Source organism: Pagrus pagrus (assembly GCF_965226575.1).
Source record: "Pagrus pagrus genome assembly, chromosome: 14".
Taxonomy (NCBI): Eukaryota; Metazoa; Chordata; class Actinopteri; order Spariformes; family Sparidae; genus Pagrus; species Pagrus pagrus.
The window spans coordinates 27,531,337-27,554,295 of NC_140198.1; the positions used below are offsets into that span (position 1 = coordinate 27,531,337).

General features: G+C 39.8%; 1 protein-coding gene across 2 annotated transcripts in view; it reads left to right on the forward strand.

The window, feature by feature from the left end:
- opcml (opioid binding protein/cell adhesion molecule-like) overlaps positions 1 to 22,959 on the forward strand; it is a 405,678-nt gene that overhangs the window by 161,163 nt on the left and 221,556 nt on the right. The window contains exon 2 of one of the 2 annotated variants that reach the window (XM_084373546.1): positions 10,085 to 10,160. In XM_084373546.1, the coding sequence (XP_084229672.1) occupies positions 10,085 to 10,160 (76 nt within the window). Of the gene's footprint in view, positions 1 to 9,298; positions 10,161 to 22,959 lie in introns of those variants that run through there. The other variant, XM_084373545.1, reaches the window with a different exon arrangement.

Here is a 22,959-nt window from a genome sequence, read left to right on the forward strand (position 1 = left end):
TGCTGCAGCCGGCGACCCTGCTGACAGCAGACCGGGGGAGAAAAAAAATTCTTTGCTCGGTGCTTTGGTTGGGTTTTAGGCAATGAAGAAAGGAGTTGGTTAAGTTTAGTAAAAAGACCAGGTAGAGGCCAGGAGCATAATGACCGTTAGCTATAGGCTACTATGTCATATTATTTACAGATCAAGTTTAGTTCTTGGAGCTCTGTGCATTAGAAAGAACAGTTCTTTTAAGTATTATTTGTTTTTATTCTGTCTGTTCAACGTCCTCCAACAAGGACGGGTGGTGGTGGGGTTCATAATGTTCACAATGATATTTTATTAGTTGTTGGTTTAACCATGGATGAGGTAATGGCTGTTATGTTATTTTCTTTTCAATGACATTCCTTGTTACATGTTCATTACTGGAGTTATGGAAAAACATCAACCAATATTGCATATCCATAATTATTATAATGGTTAATTTAAGAAAACTTTCACTATAACGAAAATTAGAAGTGCAACTCAAAAAAATTATATATTTTTACGCCTATTTTGAATTTTACTCGAATACAAATACAAATACAAATACTTTTCCCCCCTCAACAAATACAAATACAGATACAAATATCGGCTGCTCTGCACACCCCTAATGGAGACGATGTAATGTATCTAGTTGTGGCAATGTAAGATTAATAACTGTGATATGACGATAGTGAAATAAATTGGTGTCATTCATATACCTAGGTTCCATGTAATCCTACCGGGAACAGATCCAGTTGCTTTGCAGGCTAATAGTAATTTTGGTGAGCTAAAGCAAAATTTATCAACACTCTGTCTGGCAATACAGAGGTGTCCTGGCGATGAGACTCCTCAATTCAATTCAATTCCAATTATTCCAAAATAATTCATCCTCAGCACCTCACCATAAAAAATTGTTTCAATGTTCAGAAGCCAACCCAGTGACAGTCGTTAAGAATATTCTTTTAGTGCATTTAAATAACAAAGCAGTTATTTGTTCCTGATTGATCTGCAATCCTGGTCTCCAAATTGTTTGGAAGTAACCACGAAGTCCTACGATCAGACAAATTCACAGGAGTAATTATTGGGTGACTTGACAGATGCTTCAGGTACTGCTTACTGACAACAACAAAAAAGTGCTCATGTTTTGTCTGTTTTCTGAAATTAGTACAGGTAATTATCTTTAGTTGTGATTTGGTGATTAATGTGTTTTTCTTTGAAATGACAAATAATTGAGGGCAGAAATAGGAGGAATAAAGAACACAGTGCAGTTCTATTTAATGGTAATGGGATATTTTCACATTTTGATGTATTTTGTATTGACAATTGTAATTGCTACCCTTACATACCTCAACCCTGTCAACACATTCTCACTTCCAACTCATCAAATATGACAGCTTGGTCAGGTGCCTTAAGCTTCAAACTACCCCGCAAGTGTCAGTTTTGGATGTGAATGGTTTTATGGTCAAGTTAGCGATGATACGTAATAAACACCGTGTGGATAGACATTCAAAACAATACTGACTGAAAAACAGTTCACATGTTATGAAATATTATGACTTTCGAAATGTAATAATGTCACTGTTTTGTTAGATTTCAGCACAAAAAATACTTGGTTACATTTAGGAAAAGGTCATATTTTGGGTTAAAATGAATACATCAAGCACGTTACATCAATTGAGTAAGTTAACTTAGTTACGTAACATACTACTTCAAAACAAAAGAATCTTGACTCTTGGTCATACATGGGACACAAACCCCAGAATAACAGCGTATGATCCATTCAATCATACTGAACAACCCCCAACTTGGTTTTTTCTTGCTCTTTATACTACTGCAGGGGGGCACTGCATGAAGTGAAGCTAAAGGTGCACCTACAATGTCAGACTTAGAAGCGTAGAGCCACTGACCAGGCTGCTGTATTTGACGAGTTGGGAGTGAGAGACAGGACTGACCTGTCTCCTGCTATTACATTTATTTAGACACATACATTTATTTAATAGTCAACAAATATTGTGCTTGCCAAGGCTCTTTTTTCACTATTTCAATATAACCAAGGCCGCCATCAGCGGTGCCATGATGTTCTCACACATATCATACTGCATCACTTTCTGGTCAAAAGCCTTACAATACACTGTAAAACCCATTATTATATAACCAGACACTAAAATTCATGGACAAATAACCAATGAGGTGGCAGAAACATGTTATGTTGAGCTCCAAAAGCTTCATAAGCTATTCCAAACTGAAGCATATTTTTAAATGGCTTTGTTGCAAAAGGTATTTTGGACAAACTTAAAAAAAAACAAAACTAAAGAATAATTTTCATTTGCTTCAGCTAAATTAATTCTCATATTGTAATTTTGATTCGATTGAAAGTTAAAGTTTGATTTAATATCTCTCAAAAACTGTCTCTGGCCAAAGACAAAGATTTACGTTTACACAAAGTAAAAAAGATGATTCATTATAAAACCCACAAGCCATCTTTTTGACCTTGTTACAACTGTTATTTTTTCCTTTTCATTGGAAAACCTGGCATTATAAGTAAGGCTTTTGCATTTGAACAAACTAATTGCAACACTAGTTTTGTTGCAGGCAATATCATTCACTTTTCTTCAGTTAAAATTCTGATTCAGGACAAACTGTGCCTTCATCGATAGGTTCTCCTTAGTCACAAGTAAAAACATTACTTTCTAGGTAAATATAATTTTCTTAAAAGTTGCACAAATGATATAATCAATAAATAGATTATTTGCTATATTAATATAAAACATTTTTGTTCCAGCTAATCTTTCCTTAGCATAAATACAGACAGGAAAAAGACCTTGATGTTTATTGTGATGTCCTTTTTAAAATATGTATCACCTTAGAGTAAGAGGAGAGTCAGCACATGGGTCTCAAGAAACAGTACCTGTCTCATTGTAATGCGCAAAACCTCATTTGGACAATCAGTCTCCTTTGATAAAAGAGCACAACATTGCAACTGTCTACCCACTCAGTTGAAAATGCGACACAATTTTAATGTTTTTAATAGAGGTGTTAAATCATGCCAAAAAGAGAAGCAGCTTGTTCCCACAGCTAATACCCCTGCAGACACACATACTGCTGTATTTCATGTATTTGTATCTATTTGCTATTTTTCTTTTCTTTTTTCTATTTCAACTTCCAGAAAAGCCTCCTGTGCGTAATCATATGTTGTAGTTCCAGTGCACTTTCTATGCCTATGTCAGATGAAATAAACTTAACTGAGAGGGGATGTTTTACTGCAAATGCATATATGACAGGGAAAATAAAGATGCTGTCAAGCTAAATTTGTCAAACATGTCAGTACAAACATATTGAGACTTGCCAGTCTCATGGTAGGTTTAAATGATTCCTTATTATCAAGTTGATATGAACCTTGAGTCGGCACTGCATCTCTCACAGACATATTTGCTATGAAAAATTAGCTGTATGTAAATATAATTTTCAATAGAATGGGTATGAAGGGTGCCAGTGTAAAACAAGCAAACACAGAATATATTTAAAATCCCTCTCAAATAGTTCGAGGTTTTCTACATGGAAAAATCTCTATATGGCTTTAAAATGGCTTGGATGTGATGCTACAACTTTGCCTAATTAAGTAAGTAGGGTTCAACTGATATGCAAATTAACACCCTAGCCCCACCCACCATTACACAGCAGCTGGAATGTACCTGCATTTTTAGAAGGTAGAGAACCTCCGAATGCCATTTACAGATAATTAGCTTCATCTGCACACCTGACTTCTTCTGAATACAGCTCGTTTCCCAGCAACTCTAAGTTAATTAGATTAAATTGCCCCACCGTGCATTGACGTGATTGGTTCCTAGGTTTTCTAAGTTTGTGACAAATGAGACCCTGGCTGTCTGAATCAGTTTTTTTAGACTGTCCTTGGTACACTGCAGTTCTAAAGCAGAAATGCTCAGCCATGGCATTGACTGGATATTTTGATCATGATATGTCTTGTATAATATAAAAAACACACAAGTGCTGTATCGCAGGCTACGATACAATCCTACGATACAGCACTTAGAATTACCATGACCTGGATGACAGACAATCTTCACCAACAATTAAAGAGGATGGTCTAGACCTGCTCCAATTTGAAAGAGTCATGAGTGTCGATTTTTGTTGTGAATTGGCGCTATATAAATAGAGATTGAGTCATTTGGTTGATTGATTGATTGATTGATTGAACAACACTGGTACCCACTGGATGCAGTGATATCAGTGGGATGAGGTGTCTGTACAGAGCCCAAATATATTAAAAGAAAACACCCACCTCAGCCACAGTCTGTTCGCTAGTGTCTAGCAAAAGATACAGAAGTATCTGCTGCCATACCACCAGACTACAGAGCAGCTTCTTTCCTCAGGTGGTGCACTCCACATTTTCTTGTGTAGCATAAAGGGACCACAGCTTGCTTTTTGTTGTACAACCCTGTTTTGTAGAAAGACAACTAAATGAACCTTGAAATAGTCAACAGATTCCATGCATTGTCCCACCAATTTCAACACAATTCTGACTCACAGGCTGTTACTCACTTCAGTGATTTCAGCATGTTTGTCATTAATGCTCTAACTTTAACAAAACAACTATCTAAATCAAACATAACCCCGGACGGAGTGTTAAAAAAGAAGCTCCTTTACTTGATTACTCTACTTTTAAACACCAGCTAACACAAAATAATATTATGTATTAGATTCCTGCTTTACCACTTACAAGTTCTTTCTCATTTCAAAAGATTTCCCCAAACTCTGCTAGACTGACCTGAGGATGTCAGCCACTTATGAATAAGTTACATAACATTAGTGTTCGTGTGCCAGTGGAATCTGAGCTTCTGCAGATGACTGAATCCATTGAGTGAGCGCTCTTTATTCAGTCTACCCATGTTTTTGCTTGGGTATTAGCTTGCTTTGGTCAGAGGCCGGTCCATTGTCTGGTAGCTTTGCCCATCCTTGCATGATATGAATGAAGATTAGCATGGATTGTTTGAATAAACCACCCAGAGTCTGGTGTTAATGTGCCGCAGCAGGAAATTATGTGAATGTCACTGCATGTATAAGTGAAATAAATGAGAAACACAATCTTCCGGGAAGAGCTGGACTGTACACGGCTGCAACCAATCAAAAAGACCTTGATTCAAGTGAAATGGCTTTGTTCATTTGAGCATGTTAAAATCAATACACTCACCTCCTATTTTAGTGCATGGGTAGTTGATCTAGGCTACGTAGTTTCGCCTTTTTCTTTTGCTCTCCGCCTATACTTGTTTGTGTGATACATCAAGAGTGATTCATGTGGGCTGTGCAACAAACAATGCCATTCTAATTTGTCATTTCTGCATGCTTGGCATCCTCGCCTGTGCTGGAACTTTGTCAAGGTCATTAGGTGCACCTGACCCACTGTAAGGCAGAACAATGAGGGTCAGAAACATAATGCACATGACATGGATTGAAATGGATTGCAGTTTTATTTTATCCTCTAAACACCACTGTGCAGAGCTGATTGCAGAAAATACTGCATATATGTAACCCTTCCCCCTTTCTCTTGATGCTGTCATTATTCAACCCATTTAACCTTTTTATTATCATAGTGAACTGATATAAGAAGCCACCAAGGTGTTAAAAAGGACATCACATGACTAAAAGTGTTGCAGCTTTAATTGACTGAGGGGGGTATCTGTGAACAAGCTCCTCAGTCCACCCCCTCCCTGTACCCTAGACTCTAATTAAGACCACATATCTTAGATTTTGCTGAAGTCAGGGAGGGGTTTTAATTTAAAAACCATTAAGACGTTCACATTGTTAGGATTGTGTTGCAGCCCAGGCAGATAATTTTAATTAAGTCTTATCTTTGCCCAATTTCTTCACCACAAGACAACATCATAATTCCTCAATAACAACCTTTGAATACACTAAACAACAGTTTGGTAAATGGAATGAGCTGCTCATGTTACAACAAGAGTTGACCTGTGAATCTCAGGCTTTTACCTAACACGATGACTAAGACGTTTATCCAACCCAACCAGAGATAAAAAGAATAAATAATGCATAAAGCATTGTATGTTTCTGCAAACTGCTGATAAGTTGAAACTTTACATTTCTTTATGTTATTTTACACCTCTTGGTTAGGGTTAGGAAACACCTCTTAGTTAGGGTGTCCACAAACATGTCCTGACTCAGATGTCCTGACCACGAATATGTATATGATATGAGTAATGCTTACAAATGTCTCAGTGCAGTCACTGGCTTGCCAACCTTCTCGCCTGTTACAAAACTACCATCCCCTCCACCTCCTGATATGAAAGCCAGGTCAAAAACATTTAATGTGAACATGATATGACACGTCATCTAGAAATGCCAGCGTGATATGTAGCCTAGGGCATGCACAAATGTGAGCGTATCAGTGGTTTGCAGAAGCGTTAACTGACAGCCATTTATTCAGGTGATTGGGGTGGTTAGTCTGAACATCATCTGGAATTTACATTGAATGTATGGTGTTAAGCTACTGCCATGAAATGGTGAAAACTAAAGAAATGGGATGTACACATTGGACAATGTGGATAGAACAGTTTTATTGTAAATGGTATCTCACGGTTCACTTCCATTGTGCTAAGGCTTCCATCTTCTACTGTTGAGACTACTTAACGAAAGGCAATAAAATCTTGAGAAAGCTTCACACCTGTTTAAAGACATAATTGTCTTGTTGGCCCTCTATCTTGTTGTGCACTTGGTGTTTATTGTAAAGAGGAAGGCGTGTACTGTGAAGTCAATTGTATGTGAGACAATATTGATGAACACACAACAGAATGCAGACTGTAGCTTACAAATACAAGCAGTCAGTGCTTTCACTCTTGCACAAACACTTGATACCAGACAAGAACATTGCCATGTGTCACTTATATCTATCCCAGTGATGGCATCCAAAGCTATTAGTGCATTGTCATTTGTTGTCCCCCATCCCAATATCTCAACAGCATGCCAAATTGATGTTAAGGTAAAGAAATTATCTTGTTTAGTCGCCTCATGAGACTCAAAAGCTGTCATAGTAATTCTGAGTGTTAGATGCACAGCAAAGTGCCACTCTCATCCCTAGAGGCCAGCAGCCCCTCCATGCATACAGATATGGAAGGGGAGAAACAGTGCTGGAGCACATTAGTAAACAAAGTCAATGTGCTTTAGTGAAGTTCAGACTCTCATTAATTTTAAACCTTTCCTTAAAAGTTACTCTCCTTCTCAGCCTATCCATCAAACAAGCACATGAACATACAAGTTTAGGAAAAATTACCCATCATCCACCTACTTAGTTTGTATAAAATGACACAGCAAGGCCTGAGGACTCCCAGCAATTTTTAATAGGGTTTAGAAATCATCATAACAGATATTTAATTGTTTACCACAATGGGGCACAATGATAAAATGTATCCATTCTGATCAAAGGTTTCTAGTTTCTGGACATACAGATGATGAAATATACAGGTGAAGGAAACATTGATTTTTAGGCTGAATTAACCTGTTAGCCGATCTTGGGAACAAATTAGCTTCTTTCCACCCCAAAAATGTACAATTTGTACAAAAATGTACAATTTGTACATTTTTCTGATGCTGGAATACCACGTTGCCCCTGGTTTGCTGTGCTTTACTGAACACAGATTAAATTAGGACGATTCATCATGTAAGCAAGTAATGAGGGTACTGAAATTGTATTGTTACATATTCCCTGGCGCCTCTAGGGCCCTAGGATTGGTTGGTAACGTAGCCTTGGTTGTAGCCTGCACACAGTGGACATTTAACACACTGACCTCCACTGAAAACTGTTTTATTACATGTAGCCCTGGAGCTTAAGGATGGATTTTTTTGTAGTTCTGTGTCATACAACGAGAAAAAATTCTTGAGGAAGATGGTAAATATATTCCCTGTCATTCATCTCACCATAAGGGGTTCTTGACCCATTTTTATGTCATGGTCGCATAAACACAGGCTGGGCCTCTATCTTAAATCACTCAAGAGCACAACAACAAAAAACATGTTTTGACCGCTACAGTACTTACTGAGATACGAGCGGTGAGTCTGAAACCTATTATTAGCCTCAGCTCTCTGAGTCACTCTCTGATTGACATTGTTTCAAGTGAATTAAATTATTCTGAAATGTAACAATTCCTCAATTTCTTCTTAAATGTGGTGCGGATATATTTTGGCTCAGATGAAAAAAAAAAAATCTTTTAACCGTCTTCAACGCACATGATTTTAAAAAATGTCCTGGAGGATTAGTATGAGGCCTGATTAGATAATGACGGGTCGACAGAATTTGCATAGCAGCTCATCAAACAATTAGAAAATACTCAGCATAAAACACACAACATCAACCGCACAACAGTCTTCCAAATGCATCACATCCACAGCTGGAACACCATTTCAAATGAACAGTGCCAATTTTACATTTACTCTAGAAAACATCAGTGCATGTGATCAGCCCGGTGATAAAAAATATCCCAACATCATTGATGTAAATATGATAAAAAATAAACAACTTATTGAGAAGTTGGGAAAAATCAACTTTTCTTACTTTAACTTTGTAACAGTTATTTCTATATGTTTATCCATCTACATTTTAAAATAAGAAAAAAATATTGATTTGATTTTTTGTTCTTTTAAAATCTCACACAATTAATTCAACATTTCACACAATTAAAATCTAATACTACCCCTGTCAATCCCCTCCACAGTGCTGCCACAAATCTGTCCAATAATTTGCAATGATCTATCAAACCATAGGCTATTCTAGTTGTGTAAGCTTGCTAGCTAGATACAATAGCTGCATTTTACTATATAATGAACAATTTCAGCAGTTTTCTTGCACGTGGTAGGCTGTCACTTAGCCCTAATTCACAGTATACTGTACATATCGGCTGTCAGCAGCAGCCAGTTTCAGCTGCAGGTGCCGATGGAGAGCAAAATGTTCTCGTTTGTTCGTTAACTTTTCTTGGTGCAAGCTATTTTTTCAAAACATTCCCAAAAAACATGCTTTTAAAAGGTGATGGGGACAAAATTGGCCATTTCAAAAAGTGTCAATGAAACCAATGCCTCCAGGCCCTGTGGTACTCCCACTGGTCACCAGCTTTAAGAGCCACTTCTTTACAAGTGATAGCAATTAGTATGAGAGTGTATACGTCTCAGCATATCTGTGTGTAGCTCTCTGTGCACACTGGAAACTAAATCAACACGTATGAACCTCTCACAATTTCATGATTTATTATTTGCCATGTTAATAAAAAAAGAGTGTCTCCTATAAACCCAAATATGGGCCCACTGGAGGTCCCCGGGCCCCGGAATTTAAATCCTGTTAATATGAGAACACTGAGGGCTGCAGACCATATGGTCCTCATGATACAGGCAAGTGATGCTACCTGCGATTAAGAGAGAGAGAGGGGTAGAGACAGAGAGAGAGAGGGGGGGGGAGAGAGAGAGGGAGGGAGAGATAGTACTTCAGGAGCTGTAGCCTACTTATCGAAAAAATAGCCTACAGAAGCGAATTCAGCTGTTTGCATTCAGTGTACAGAGCTTGACTCAGTCTCAGCCTCACAAGAAAAAGAGAGAACACCGAGTGAGAGGGGGGAAAAAAACACACACATACAAGGAGACTTGGCTGATGCATCTCTCCGAGAGCATCCATTTCACGGCGATTACAGTTCGCAGCGGAGGAGACGGTGCGCATTCCTCTCAGAAACACGGTGCTTCTCTCTCCTCCGAACTCAGCTTCCTAGAGCGGCTGGCGGGCGGAAAGATACTTTTTTGCGTTTATCGACACTGACAGTATTTCATAACAAGCCTGTTTACTTGGAGCAAAACCAGGTCGTCCGCAGCTCCAGTCGCCGACATCACATCTTGTTTGTGGAGTGGAATTTCTGCGATCCGCAGCTCAAGACGCAAAAAAAGGAATATCCGACGGTTCAAGTTTTCCTGGAAGTTGCGCAGTGACAGAAAAACATGGGCATCTGTGGCTATTTAGCGGTGCCTGGGAAATGCCTTGTGGTCCTCGGACTTAAATTGTTATTCCTTGTACCTGCAGGAGTTCCGGCCAGGAGCGGGGACTCTGTATTAAAGGACAACATCACCGTCAGACAGGGGGACAGCGCCGTCTTAAAGTAAGTCTGTGACTACATTTCATTATGCCATCACTAATATCATCTCCTCTTGTGATCGTCAGGGATCGACTCGTGTTTGTGTCGGTCCAAACAGCTGACCAAGTGCAGCGGTCCAGGAGTTACTAAAGGTCATCGTAACCGATTTAAAAACAACAGTTGTAACTACTGATCGTGCATGCGTGTCATTCCCAAGTTACGGTGTAATGTGTGAGCCTCTCCCGCCCGTTGCCCTTGAATGTTATTGATTCGGTTGGTTAATGTCTTGTTGAGGATGCACAGAGCTGAGATAGTCAGATTCAGCACTGGGAGGGGTTGTGTATTGATTTGAGCGTGTGATACAAATGCAATTATGACTCGAATTTTCAAGGCTGTGTTCTTTTCGTTACACTTTGTGAAATGTTTTGGAAGATTGGACAGGGTCTATTTCTGGCAGTTTTTTTTTTTTTCAATCAAAAAATCAGTATTATTTCTATAATCCTCTCATGTGGACTCGATTAAGTGGCCTTATGACATTCACTCACAAATTTCTGATGTCCACTTCTACCACGGGCTTGCTGCATAGGATTTACTGTGTGTCTTTATCACATGTAATGGTGTTTTCTTATCTTCTCTCTCCTCACTCTGATAGTCCTCTTTATTGGTGCCTATAAACTGTACTGTGGGTTTGCTGTAGGTCTTTGTTTAAGAATAGACCAGGTGTGGTGTTAAAAGTCAGAATCTCTGTGAAAGGATGTGAGATGGGGCCCCGCTCCACCAACCCACCCACACAAATACACACACACACACACACACACACACACACACAGTCTTACACTGTACAAACATAGTGCTTTCTTACCAAATATATACATAAACTATGATCATTTGACTGTAGTATGCCTGGAAAAGGCTTGAATAGCAAAATATGTTAACAAAATAGCCCATACATCCTTTAGATGTAGGCCCTACCTGGTTATCCTTGAGGGTCACAGGGGGCTGAATCCTCCCTGACAGCGGACGAGAGTACACCCTGGACAGGCCGTGAATCACAGGGCTAACATAACATAATCTTTTGTTATAATAAAAAAAACAAAGAAACAAAACAGATACAAACCGTTGTGATCAGCAACAAAAGTACTGAGAATCAATTAAGGAAAAACAAAATCAGTGCATACATGGAATAGAAAAAAAGCATTACAGATGGAAAAGAGGAAGTAAAAACAATGTAAGTAGTTAAATTGTAAGCAGGATTGAGAGGTTAAATAAACATGTGGAGCAATGGTTTTCAACATATGCTACACAGGTACACACATCTGCGTGGTGAAACAGATGTTAAGTGTTGATTGCTTATTACACGTTAAAATGAAGAATTTCAAATGATGCAAGGCAGAAATTTAATGCAAATTTGACTGTGGTACTAATGTGAATGTGGCTAATGCCTAAAAAAGGCTGCACGTTCAGTACCTCAAGCTGTCAGTGCAGGGCAGTGCAGTTCAGCTGGCTTCAAGCTGGCTGAGATATGAGGTATTTGGACAAGAACTATTATGCAGTCTGATGACTGTTGACACAGACGAGCAGCTAAACAGCCTGCTTTTGCACCTTGGGTAGATGAGGTGGAAGTTGATCATGCGCCGTAGCTGCACCAGCTCACCACAGAGAGGGTGGACTCCTCTTCTCCTGCCAGGCCTTTTCAGCAGTTTGTTAATCTTGCCTTCATTTTCAGTTGTTAAATACTGTATTACCCCTTTTACACTGGACAAAAAACCCCACTGATGCCCACTAACATCTGGCCTCATGTCTCTTATGTGAATGTGTGCAATTGGCATTCACTATTAGATCAAATGACGCTGCAGTAGTCAGGGGTGTCTGTCGGCTCTAGCTCTGATTGGCTCTAATAGAAACACAATGCTGAATTTTGCTCCTTGTCAGGTGTGATGTTATGATGTGTGTTGAAGTTAAGGCTGCTGGCTTCTTAATACTTTTCCATCTGTCTCTGTCAAGCAGCAAGTGTGAAGAGAGCCTAAAGTAAAAGTATAAAAAAGTAACCACCGTAATATTGTCCATACCGGATCCTTGCTAGCCACTGCCATCTTCATCGCACAACAAATAAAAAAACAAACAAACGTGCTTCTAATTGTGTAAAAGTCTAACGTTTTCTGTGTGTAATCTGATGAGGTATATGTTCTGCTGCTTTCTACTGTTCCCTGCTTTTCCGGCACATTTATGATGACAAATGTGACACACAAAGAAAAGAAAATGTGTGTTGGCCTTCAGTGACTAATAGAACATGTTGGTTGGATCCACTGAAACCAACCATTTCACTTCCCTCAACCTGGATAGTGACAGACTGAAATCCTCTTCTTGCTCCTTTGTCACGCTGATGTTGAGCTGAAAATGGTCGCCCCTGTAGCAGCAGACAGGAGTCTTTTGGCAGACTCATGTTCTCCTCTTCTTGCCCTAACCTATGCCCCTCACAAAAGAGGACTCATCAAATAACTTGTGGAGCTGCCATGACCCTGACTTGAATCTTAAAAGGAGAGGTGTAGAGAATGAACTCGAAAGCCAACAATACAGTCACCCGGGGCGTCCCTGCGCTGCTCCGCAGTGTATCCAATACACTGCCCTGGAGGAAGATGAGCTGCTGCCTGTCAGTGAGCTAGTCAGTCCATAATCCAGGAAACCATGCTATCCACCTGTATCGCTTTGAGCTTCTCCCCAAGCAGGAGGGGCTGGATGGTGTTGAAAGCACCAGAGGAATCAAAGGACATCATTCTCATCCTGCTTCCCAGCTTCTGCGGGTGGGAATAAGGCCTGTGGAGCTGGTATATGATAGCATTGTCTGTACAATTGACAACTAACTGGTACATGCCTGGAGCACCCTGAGGCTGGCGCTGTCAGGACCCACTGCCTTGCTTGTGAGGAGCCTCTCTAACCCCCCCATCATCCAAGTGGCAGTAATGCAGAGGCAGGGAAAGACAGCTGGCTGGTGAGGATGGGACTCAGGGAGGTGGGCCAGCAGCAGGAGGCCTTGGAGAGGGCGGCAGTGGTGTTGACCTCTGACAATGGGTAGACTAGACTAGAAATTAATAGGTGCTGCTTTGTTTTTGATGCAGCTTTGATTTAATACATTTCTGCCAGCATACAAAGATATTTCCATACAAATTATAGAGTCTGGTACCTGCATTATTCCACATAAACCCAGCTCTAATAAATGTAATATTGTCATTTAGGAAATGAGATTACTCTGAAGGTAAACAAACAGCATACGTGTTGACTTACAAAAAGAGATTTAAACAGCGACTCATTCATTCCAGCTTGGCAATGAATGCTTTTCTAGTTCAGATCACCAGCGCTGTGAGCCGATTCACCAAGGGTTAAGTGGGATCTTACCAATAGGTTTTAAATGAAAGATTGCTGCATCTGCCTCATTTATTCTCCCTGGGAAAACTCATCGGTCGATATTTTATTTCTACAGGGTTGTATGTTTAAGACAGTCAAGGCCAACACAAAGCAGCATCGTCACGTAAAGAAAGCCACTGTCAACAGGAACTTAAGCAGATGTGAGTGGCAGAATACTCATTCAACACATCTTTAGCATCAACATTAAACTGTTTTGAGACATGGAGATCACCAGAGAAAATAAAATGTAGAGTGACACATGTAAGAGGAAAAGTTGATGCCGATTTGTCTTCAGAATTCCCAGGTAGTGGTAATTTAATCTATATCCTAGCCATCCATGATTCTTTGTGAATTACTGCTAATTGTTTTTAATCTTGACAGTATAGAACCATTAACAATGTTAGCTTACAATAAACTAAAAAAAGTGAGCCTCTGCTCCAGAGTTAACACAGGACTTTTTTGACGGCCCATCTGGCTGCTAATATCACAGAATTCTGACCATAAAAACAACTAGTGGACATCTGGACAGGTCTTAAGTAGCCACATACTGTATAATGTACATCTAAACAGCATCAAAACACATAAACTCTATGATTTTCCACCTGCCGTCTTTATTTTATATTTTGAATATTTTGTCAATTCCTTTCACTTTTAAACACCCACACATGATGGTGTGCGAGGTGCGGCTGTGGTGAGTGCGTTATATAGGCCGGTACTGACTGTTAGGCAATGGTGAAGCGCACAAAAGCACTGCCCACCTTCAATCACCACCCATAACCTGTTGGGCTGTTCAGACAGTGTATGCTGCACCCCGGCTGGCTCGCAATCTGTAGATTTCATTTTGGCATCTGTTTCTTCATATGCCACAAGCAAATCTGGAAAGAACACATGCTGATAATCTATAAGAAATAGTGTCACTGCTGTTTGTGATTGTTATTATTTTAATTATGTATTGTTTTTTTCCCTCCAAAAATTAAGGCAACGACAGTTCATAACGCCCTGTACACATTGCATTTAGGCCTTCCGTACACACATATACGGCATTTCAGGTCACTGAAAATAGAGCTTTTGGAAAACTCCTGCCAGAGTGAAGATAACGGCATTTTCAGTTTTTATGTGTGGACTGGAAAGCCAGGTTTTCAGGACTGGAAAGCTGTTTTTTTTTGGCTTGTCTCCTTTGTTTGACGTAAGGGACAGCCGCTCAGTGTGGGTGCAATCCCCTCGGTATTCCCCCACCGGTGCTGGCTGACCCCCGCCAGGCGCATTTTCTCCGTGGCGGTGCACCACAACCGGCTCTGGGTTTGCTTGGGAAGGCTTGGGGCAGAGGTGGCTTGTGGTTCCAGCTGTGAGTTTTACAGTGACCCCCGCCCGGACCTTGCCTTTTCCCAGGGCCGTCGCTGCGCCCTTTTACTGGGCCCACGGCATCCGTCAGTGCATCAGTTCAGTGCATCATTGCTTTGGCATGCGCTTGACATCGCTGGACAGCCTGCGTTTGCTTTTTCTTGTGGACACAATTTTTTTGAAACTGGAGGAAAAAAAAAAGTTTTTAAAAATACCCATGTATGTGTGGAGTAAAAAAAAAAAAGTAATTATGTATATCGACAGATATGAAACTTCACTTCCAGGCCTACATATGACAGTTGGTAGCAGCCAAATAAAAACTCTACTGCAGGCATGGCTGCTTTTTCCTGCCTTGGCTTGAGCACATGGAGGTTCTCTGTCTCTCACCCTCCATTCACAAACACATGTACAGTACAGTAGCATTTGTGGCATTAATTATCCTTTTTTTCCTGCTAATGGCTTTAAAAGTAATGTTGATAAAATCAGCAAACTATGGTGTGAAAATACTACCAAAATCATTTTATAAATGGAAATTTAAATTAAAAGCACACAGTCTAATTTGCTGTTGATCAACCTTTACCTTTTATGATTAGTGCCACATTTTTTCTTCTTCAGCTTTTATTCTTTTTACAAATGTAAAGGAATTTGTTTTATTCAATACATGAAGAATATGTAATAACATCCAAAGCAGTCACTGAGAAATCAGTACAATTTAAAGGTTGTGCAAAATCTTTCAGGTCATAGGATTGTTTGTTTATAAGGAATGCTTTCTCAAATTAATATTATTTGGGAGGGCTACATATTTTTTCTCACTATTGTATTTATTTAGTTTGTTTTGCAGATTTTTGCCTCTCAAACTGGAATGCGAGTTTACACAGCAGTCCTTGTCATTGCTAACTGTGGTTGACGTGTGAAGGGCAAACCCCTCTTTGACACCTGCATGTGATGAGTTTCAGTGGCAGGACAAAGCACACGGTTGATTCACGTGATCCCCCTCCTGGTCCACCCCTCACCATACAGATGCCCTTGCCGACCAGAGTCACAAGTGCAATGACAAGGACGCTGCCTTTGCTTCTCACCTGTGATCATGGCCAGTTGGGTTTATTGGAACAGTGGAGGCGTGAAGTGTCTCCAGAACATTCAACAATGTCATTTTGTAACAGCACATGGGGTGGTACAGTATATCTTTCCACTAAAAATTTGCTTGGATGTTCTCATCCACCTACTGTAAGTTGAGCCACTTCAACTGAATAGGAATTGTTCATGTGTCAGGGCCACGACACACCAGACGGATGGTTGGCCGTCGGGCTGTCTTGAGGCCGTCGGTGAGCTTATGTGGTCCTAGTTTTTGTACTGTGTCCTGCACCACCGGCACTAGTCGACCCTTGTCGGTGGCTTTTTGGCCGATTGAGCCTGTCACTTTGGTATCCATGATTTCACCCATTTAGTGCAGTTTCTCCTTATTTTTCGCCTCCGCCTCTTTGCCAGTGCCATTTCATACTTTTAATCAGACATTCTTGATAAGAAGTGTCTATATAAGTGAGAGTTGTGTAACAATGATAGGCGAACGCTGCTTTATCATTACAACATTTTGTATATCAGCAGTCTTGAGTCTTCCGGCTTTTTTGGAATGATGATTACAGACTACCTGCACTTTTTTGTATGGAGAGTTATTTCTCTCACAAGGGTTTGTGGTTATACCACTTCTCTTTGCTGTGACTTGTCTGCAGTGTCAGTGGATGACATTAAAGTCATGAATGCATTCCATGGACTGATCTGCTGTGCTTGGTAACCACAGTCTGCCTGCACAGGCCATGCCTTTTGTTCCTCTGAACTGAGCAAGCCGCTACTAGCATCAAGAGAGAGTGGTACAGGACCTAGACAAAAGTCTTTTCATTCAGCTTTGGGTGACAGCACTTCAGCTTGCATTCTGTGTGGCACTGATCAGAGACTGAAGTGAAGCCTAGTCGGAGCAGGTGGTAAATCCTGCTTTCCCTATAACTGTTGTCCTAAAGGAGAGCTAGGCCTACCCCTCAGACTTAATGACAGCTGTCTTATAGATAACCCCCCCACTCACAATGAGGAGTAGTACAGAAGGCTGTGTCACAGCTGTTCTGTTGCTGATACGTGTTTTAGGACAGGTCTGACAATGTCAACTGAGGGCCACTGCTTTCCCTCAGTGTCACTGGCTCCACTGCTGTGTCTCTGACAGGTCCTTTATAATTTGGCTCCTGTGGCTCTTCTCCCAGGTGGACAGATTAGCACCAGAGATGGTTGAGGAAATGTGCGGCTGACCCTTGGCACAATCCCTGTCTTAGCCTTGTAAGCCAGAGTATGGAGAGCCGACGATGGTAGGCATGTCAGAGTAAAGGTGCAGGCACACCAGAATTGACGCCTCTCTTCTGAAGAAGGGTGTGAGTGGAAATGCTTCCTGTGCCAATACAACTTTTTCTAGCAGTAGGAAATAGGAAACTGTAAGTGTCCAGCTCTGTGTTGGGTAATGTGGTAATGGCAAAGAAGCATGTTTGAGGACAGACTGTTGCAGCAAATATAGGGTCTGCACCTTATGGACATGTTAGGAGGTGCCTAATAAAAGTGCAAGTAGGACCCAAATGGCATTCTTTGGCAGTGTATGTATGAGCAGTCTTTTTGATTCCAGTAAACCTTATTGACAGTTGATATTAAATGAAGCTCTAGTGAAAGTTCAGACAGGAAGAGTATTGTTTCGCTTGTCAGTCCTTAGTTTATTACTCTTCTTACTCATGCTCACTCATAATTGCCTGTCATTATCTGGGACTGTTAATTGATATCAGCTGCTCAAATCAGCCGGTCACATCTGTCCAAAAGCACATCAACACACCTTCGCAGTTAGCATATCATCTTGCTGCTGTCTTTTTTAAATCAACTCCCAGTCTTGCAGATTCACCAGCTTCACCAGCTTCATCGTTTCATCAACCCATTTGTGTCAGAGGAGTCATCAGCCACCACCTCCACCAGTGTCTGGACTCTGTGGGGGGATCTTTCTTGCTGCTGCTCAGGGCAGACGCCCATCAATCACAAAATCTCCCTGTAGAGTCTATGCGCCAAAGACTTTGTGACAAGACTCGTTATCACATATCATCTGCCGTAATAAACATTTTCTTTACTTCATTCACTAGTCTCTCCTGATTGAACTTTAGTTCAACCCCATTACTCAGATTTAGATTTCAAGGCTCCAGTAACAGTGATGGATATTTTGGCTTAAAGAAAACTTCATCTGTTCGTCTTTGGTTTTGAGAAGACTCAAGACCGATATTTAACTTGATATGCTGAATAATGAAGGAAAATCAATTGAAAATGATCAAATAAAAAGGCAAATGGTAACACACTTTAAATACCTAGTGAATGAATCAATTAGTCGGATCAAGAGAAAAATAATTGTCATTTTTTTGAAGAAAGAACTTATTTAATATTAGGATTTGCTACTTTTCTCTTTTATATCATTGTAAACTGAATCTATGTGTCTTTATTGCATTTTAAGATGTAATCTTTGGCTTTGGGAACCTGTGATGAGCAATTTTTTTTTCTTTACTATTTTCTGACATTTTATCTACTAAAAGATTGATTGATTACTTGTGACAGTAATTGACAGATGAGTTGATAATGTTAATAATCATCAGTTGCTGCCCTAACAAACTTTTATTTGGGCCAAAATCAATCAGATTTGTCTCCAACACACATTAATCTTCAGTTCACACTATATGATGTAGCATCATGTTTCATGCAGTTATAGCCACACTGCACAATACAAAGAATTTTGTCTCTGTTGTTGATGAAGGTTCAAAACTTCGTACTTTTTTTCTAAATGCAATATGTTTGCTTGTTTCCACACAGACTTTTTAGAGTGAGACACTTGCAAGGAGTAACCAGCTAGAATGTTCATTATGCCACGTATGTAAGTCTGTGACAGATATAATGACAGTGTGAGCAGCTTAAAATGGTTTATTTGTCCATTTTGTGTAGAGACAGGGCAGAATGAAACAATAGGTGTGTATATACAGTGATCAACACAAGGTGTGGTTACTGTCCAGTACTGTAGGCTACAACCCTGGCACAGGGAAAAGAAACAGCTCACATTAGTGGGTGTTTGAATGGAATAGGCTAATAAAGTATGTATATAAATAAGTAAGACTGAACTACAATCTGCATTGATCAATAATGTGTACTCCTGACATTTTCAGCTTAAATCAGGAGCTACACTTGTCAGTGTACACATTCTGGCATGGCACTGCTAATCTAATAAACAGTAATCTATAAATAAAAAGAGGAAACAAACTGGGTGGGCGGGGGAATACTGGGTTAAGAATTATCTCATTATTTCGTGATACAAAGCTTGTTTTCTTAAGACAAGATACATCTTTATTATCTCAAGATAACATAATAAAGAACTTGTGATCTCTAGATAACAGCATAAATAAAAATGTCACCTTTGGCCATTGAGGGCTTCTGCAATTTTTGATGCAAATCATGCAAAGTCAGAGATATCATTAGTTTTTTCTGATTTAGCATTTTTCTTATAAATTGCATATGAAGAGGTCACAATATTGTAGCTTTCACAAGACAATAAATGCAAAATGCGAAATTTACTGGAACTATGTAGACATCAGATCATTCAGTTTCACCAACAAACACGTCTACGTGACCGAACGTGAAGAAAAATCATTTTAACATTTTGTTCATTTTGGACGCTGAGTGCCTAATATGCATTAGTGAAGAGTATTTGTATTGAGATATCAAATAAATACATATTTTTATTTGAAACCACTTACACCATAGAGGCCTACATAACTTCATCACGCAATTCCCAGCCTAGTGATTGTCATATCTCACTCAAAAATAATTAGAAATACATGCCTCTAATGAGCAGGTGGGTATTACTTCCAGCTTTCCATTTTGTATAATCATCTCTCAGTGCTTATTACACATAGTTCCTTGAAACATTGGGTGGAGATATGCTCGGTGTGCTGATTGAATGGCTGGCTTCCAGTCAAAAGAAATGAAACAAAGGCTTACCCTTAATTGTAGTCTTTTCAGAAAGCTGTGCAGAACCATAACGCTGTCAGTTGTTCAATAGAGAATTTCATTAAATCTGTGAGGCTTTCACTGATTTCCAACAACACACCAAGGATAAGTGTTTCATTTTTCTTTTAACAATACTCTGCAACTTTCTTTACTACTTTGATGTTTCTGAAAAGATCAACCTGAAGGGATAAATATGTTAACCCTAAGATATATGAATTAAAATACTGAGTAACTGTAGGAGATTACTCTGACTCTATGTTCTTTCCCTCATTCTTTTGCTTTTGCTCAGATCAGCACTCACATGTAACACCAGGGTTTTTTGTTGAAAAGATGAAAGTTTTAGAGTTTATGAGCAACATTAAATAATTCAGTGAGCTACTGCTTTCAGTGACTAGGCTTCCACAGGTCTGTGCATCTAGACTGGAGAGTTTCAGAGTTTTGAATAGTATGCTTCAAACGGGCATGACTTCTCTGCAACAATGAAAACATCCCTTCAACTATGCAGAATTATTTGAAGCGGGGTCAAAAAAATTTCAATTGTGCATATGTTTTCCTGTTTTTCTCAGTTAGGCATAATGATTGCAGTACAGTTAACTAGCTCCTGTCTTTCTGTTTGAACATTTTTCAGACATTGACCTGAAACACTGCAATACATCCTGACTACAGTAATAGGTTCGTTGCAACTAAAAGTGATATTGTATCAGGGGCAGACAAGGGCTTCTTGCAAAGGGAAGCCTAAGGGGATGATAATGGGAATGGACATGGTGAGCTTAGTTCCTTTTATCATGATGTTATGATGATGTATTATTTTAACAATACTGTTCAGAAACCCTCCAAGTCATGACAAACAAGCCCAGGTTTTTAACTCTCTGCTCAAGGCAGTTTTTCTACTGTCTAATACAAATACAATCAAAAGTATATGGTAATAAAAAAGTACACAAAAACTATTCCCTTGCTAACTGGAAATCCATGGTTAGGTTTTATAGCAGTTGTTTTCAAATTTAGGAAATTATTTGTTAGAAAAAAAAAATCTGCTTATCTTTGTCATGGGACTTGTCATGTCAGCAAACGCAAAGGTTACATAGCTCAGTTCTCCAATGCGAGGAAGTGATACTGTAAGTTTAATTTATTTATATGATATGAATGAAAGTTTAACTGGTATAATGTGACTCAGCTAATCATGAATTTGTATAAGTCTTACCTCGCACCAAGTACCTTACCAATATCACTGATGCTGAGTAGATGCGTACCAATGATGTTCTGTGCGGTGTTAACCACCCGCTGCAGAGCCCTCCTGTCCTGGGCTGTGTCCAATGCCACTTTGTCATTTTTCCAGTCAGGATGGTTTCTTGTGTAAAAAAAAAAAAAAAGAAGAAAAAAAACTTGGCACAGGGATTTTGCCTGTGCATAAAGTCACATCCTTTGGACTATCGCCAAAGAAACCAACATCTTTAAGACAAAGAATCTTTATTCAGGTCACATATCATACAATGTACAACAGGTACTCTGCATTTAACCCATCCCGAAGGAGCAGTGGGCAACAGTTGTGTTGGACCACTCCAGATCTGAGCCACTGAAGGAGAATAAACCTTTTTAGCGGTGGGGGTAACTGGATGAAACCCATGCAAGCTCCACATAGAAAGGTCCATAGATTTGAACCCAGCACCATCTTGCTGTGAGGCAAGAGTGCAAACCACTTTGCCACCATGCTGCCCATATTGGTTCTATAAGCAACCAAGAGAAACGAGGAAGGTCTTATTTTACAAGACACATTACAATACGCTCACATATGGCCAATAAAAAAGTGATTAATACATGTAAATTGATACAAATTGATACATAGAGCCTCTTTAAGAAACATAGTAATTTCTATGCTGGATTGCCTGCAATATATCTTTAGTGCTGTTGGTGTTGCAGTCCTAATCCAATCGCTGCTGATGTCTTGGCTTTGCCTCCTTGATACAAGCTTCCAGTCTTGCTCTGGCAGTGTTGTATGATCCTGCCACCTGACCAAAAGGCAGCCCTTACCAGCTCATTCATCCAGGCTTTCTGGTTGGGGAATGATTTTATTGTCGCATTTGCTGATGTCACTGTTGATGTACAGTATATGTCCAGATGTCCAGATTGATGTGATTCTCTTGCCACCCATCATGTTCCAGTCCTGTAGAGCTGTATAGCTTCATCTGCCCCCACTTTAACCTACCCTTTTAGCTGATAGAAAGTGATGTTTAGTGTGACGTGAAAAATGAGAAAGTGCCACCTTAATGCTTTTTAAAGAGCTTTCTGGGAATAAGAGAGAGGCAAAATAACTGATTTGAGCACTGGAGCACGGGAGCTCAGCAAATCTGTGGATTTTGCCAACCTTGTTGTTAGATCTCAGAGTCAATTGCTACACTCTAATTTGCCCTCACGTGTGCAGTGAAATGCATTTTAGAGCCTAGTGGTCCAAAAGGAGAGCTGCTTCCTTTACTGGACTTTACTTTACTGGACAGTAAAGTAAAGTCCAGTAAAGAAATGATCAGAATTTGATTGAGTTTGTCTAGCTGATCATGATCCATTGAAAAATTTCTTGAGCAGCCCCAATACAGATTGCACTGGCTTGGGCCTTCTAAAATGATGAGCCCTGACATTTGTATCGACTGGCATGAAACCACATAAAAGCCTTATTGTACATAACCCATATTATTTATTTATTATTAGTAACGTCATCCAGTACAACTACTTTGATATGTTTGGTCTCAGAAGTAGATGGAGAGAAAACCTCTCTCTCTGCCTCATCACTGAAAATACATTTGATTTTCAAGACCAAAAACAGATAAATATTTTTGACATAGTAGATCCTGATCTGAAAAAAGTCAGCCACCAGCTTTATACCATTCAGATAGACCAGAGAATTACCTGTATATTCAGCAAAGTGAAGTGCAAGTTGAAGGCCTTTTTTCTGTCACCTCTCAGCATTGAGTGGAGTGGTTAAATATGATGTTATAGACCGAGGAGTGACGCTGTTGTCAAACCTTTT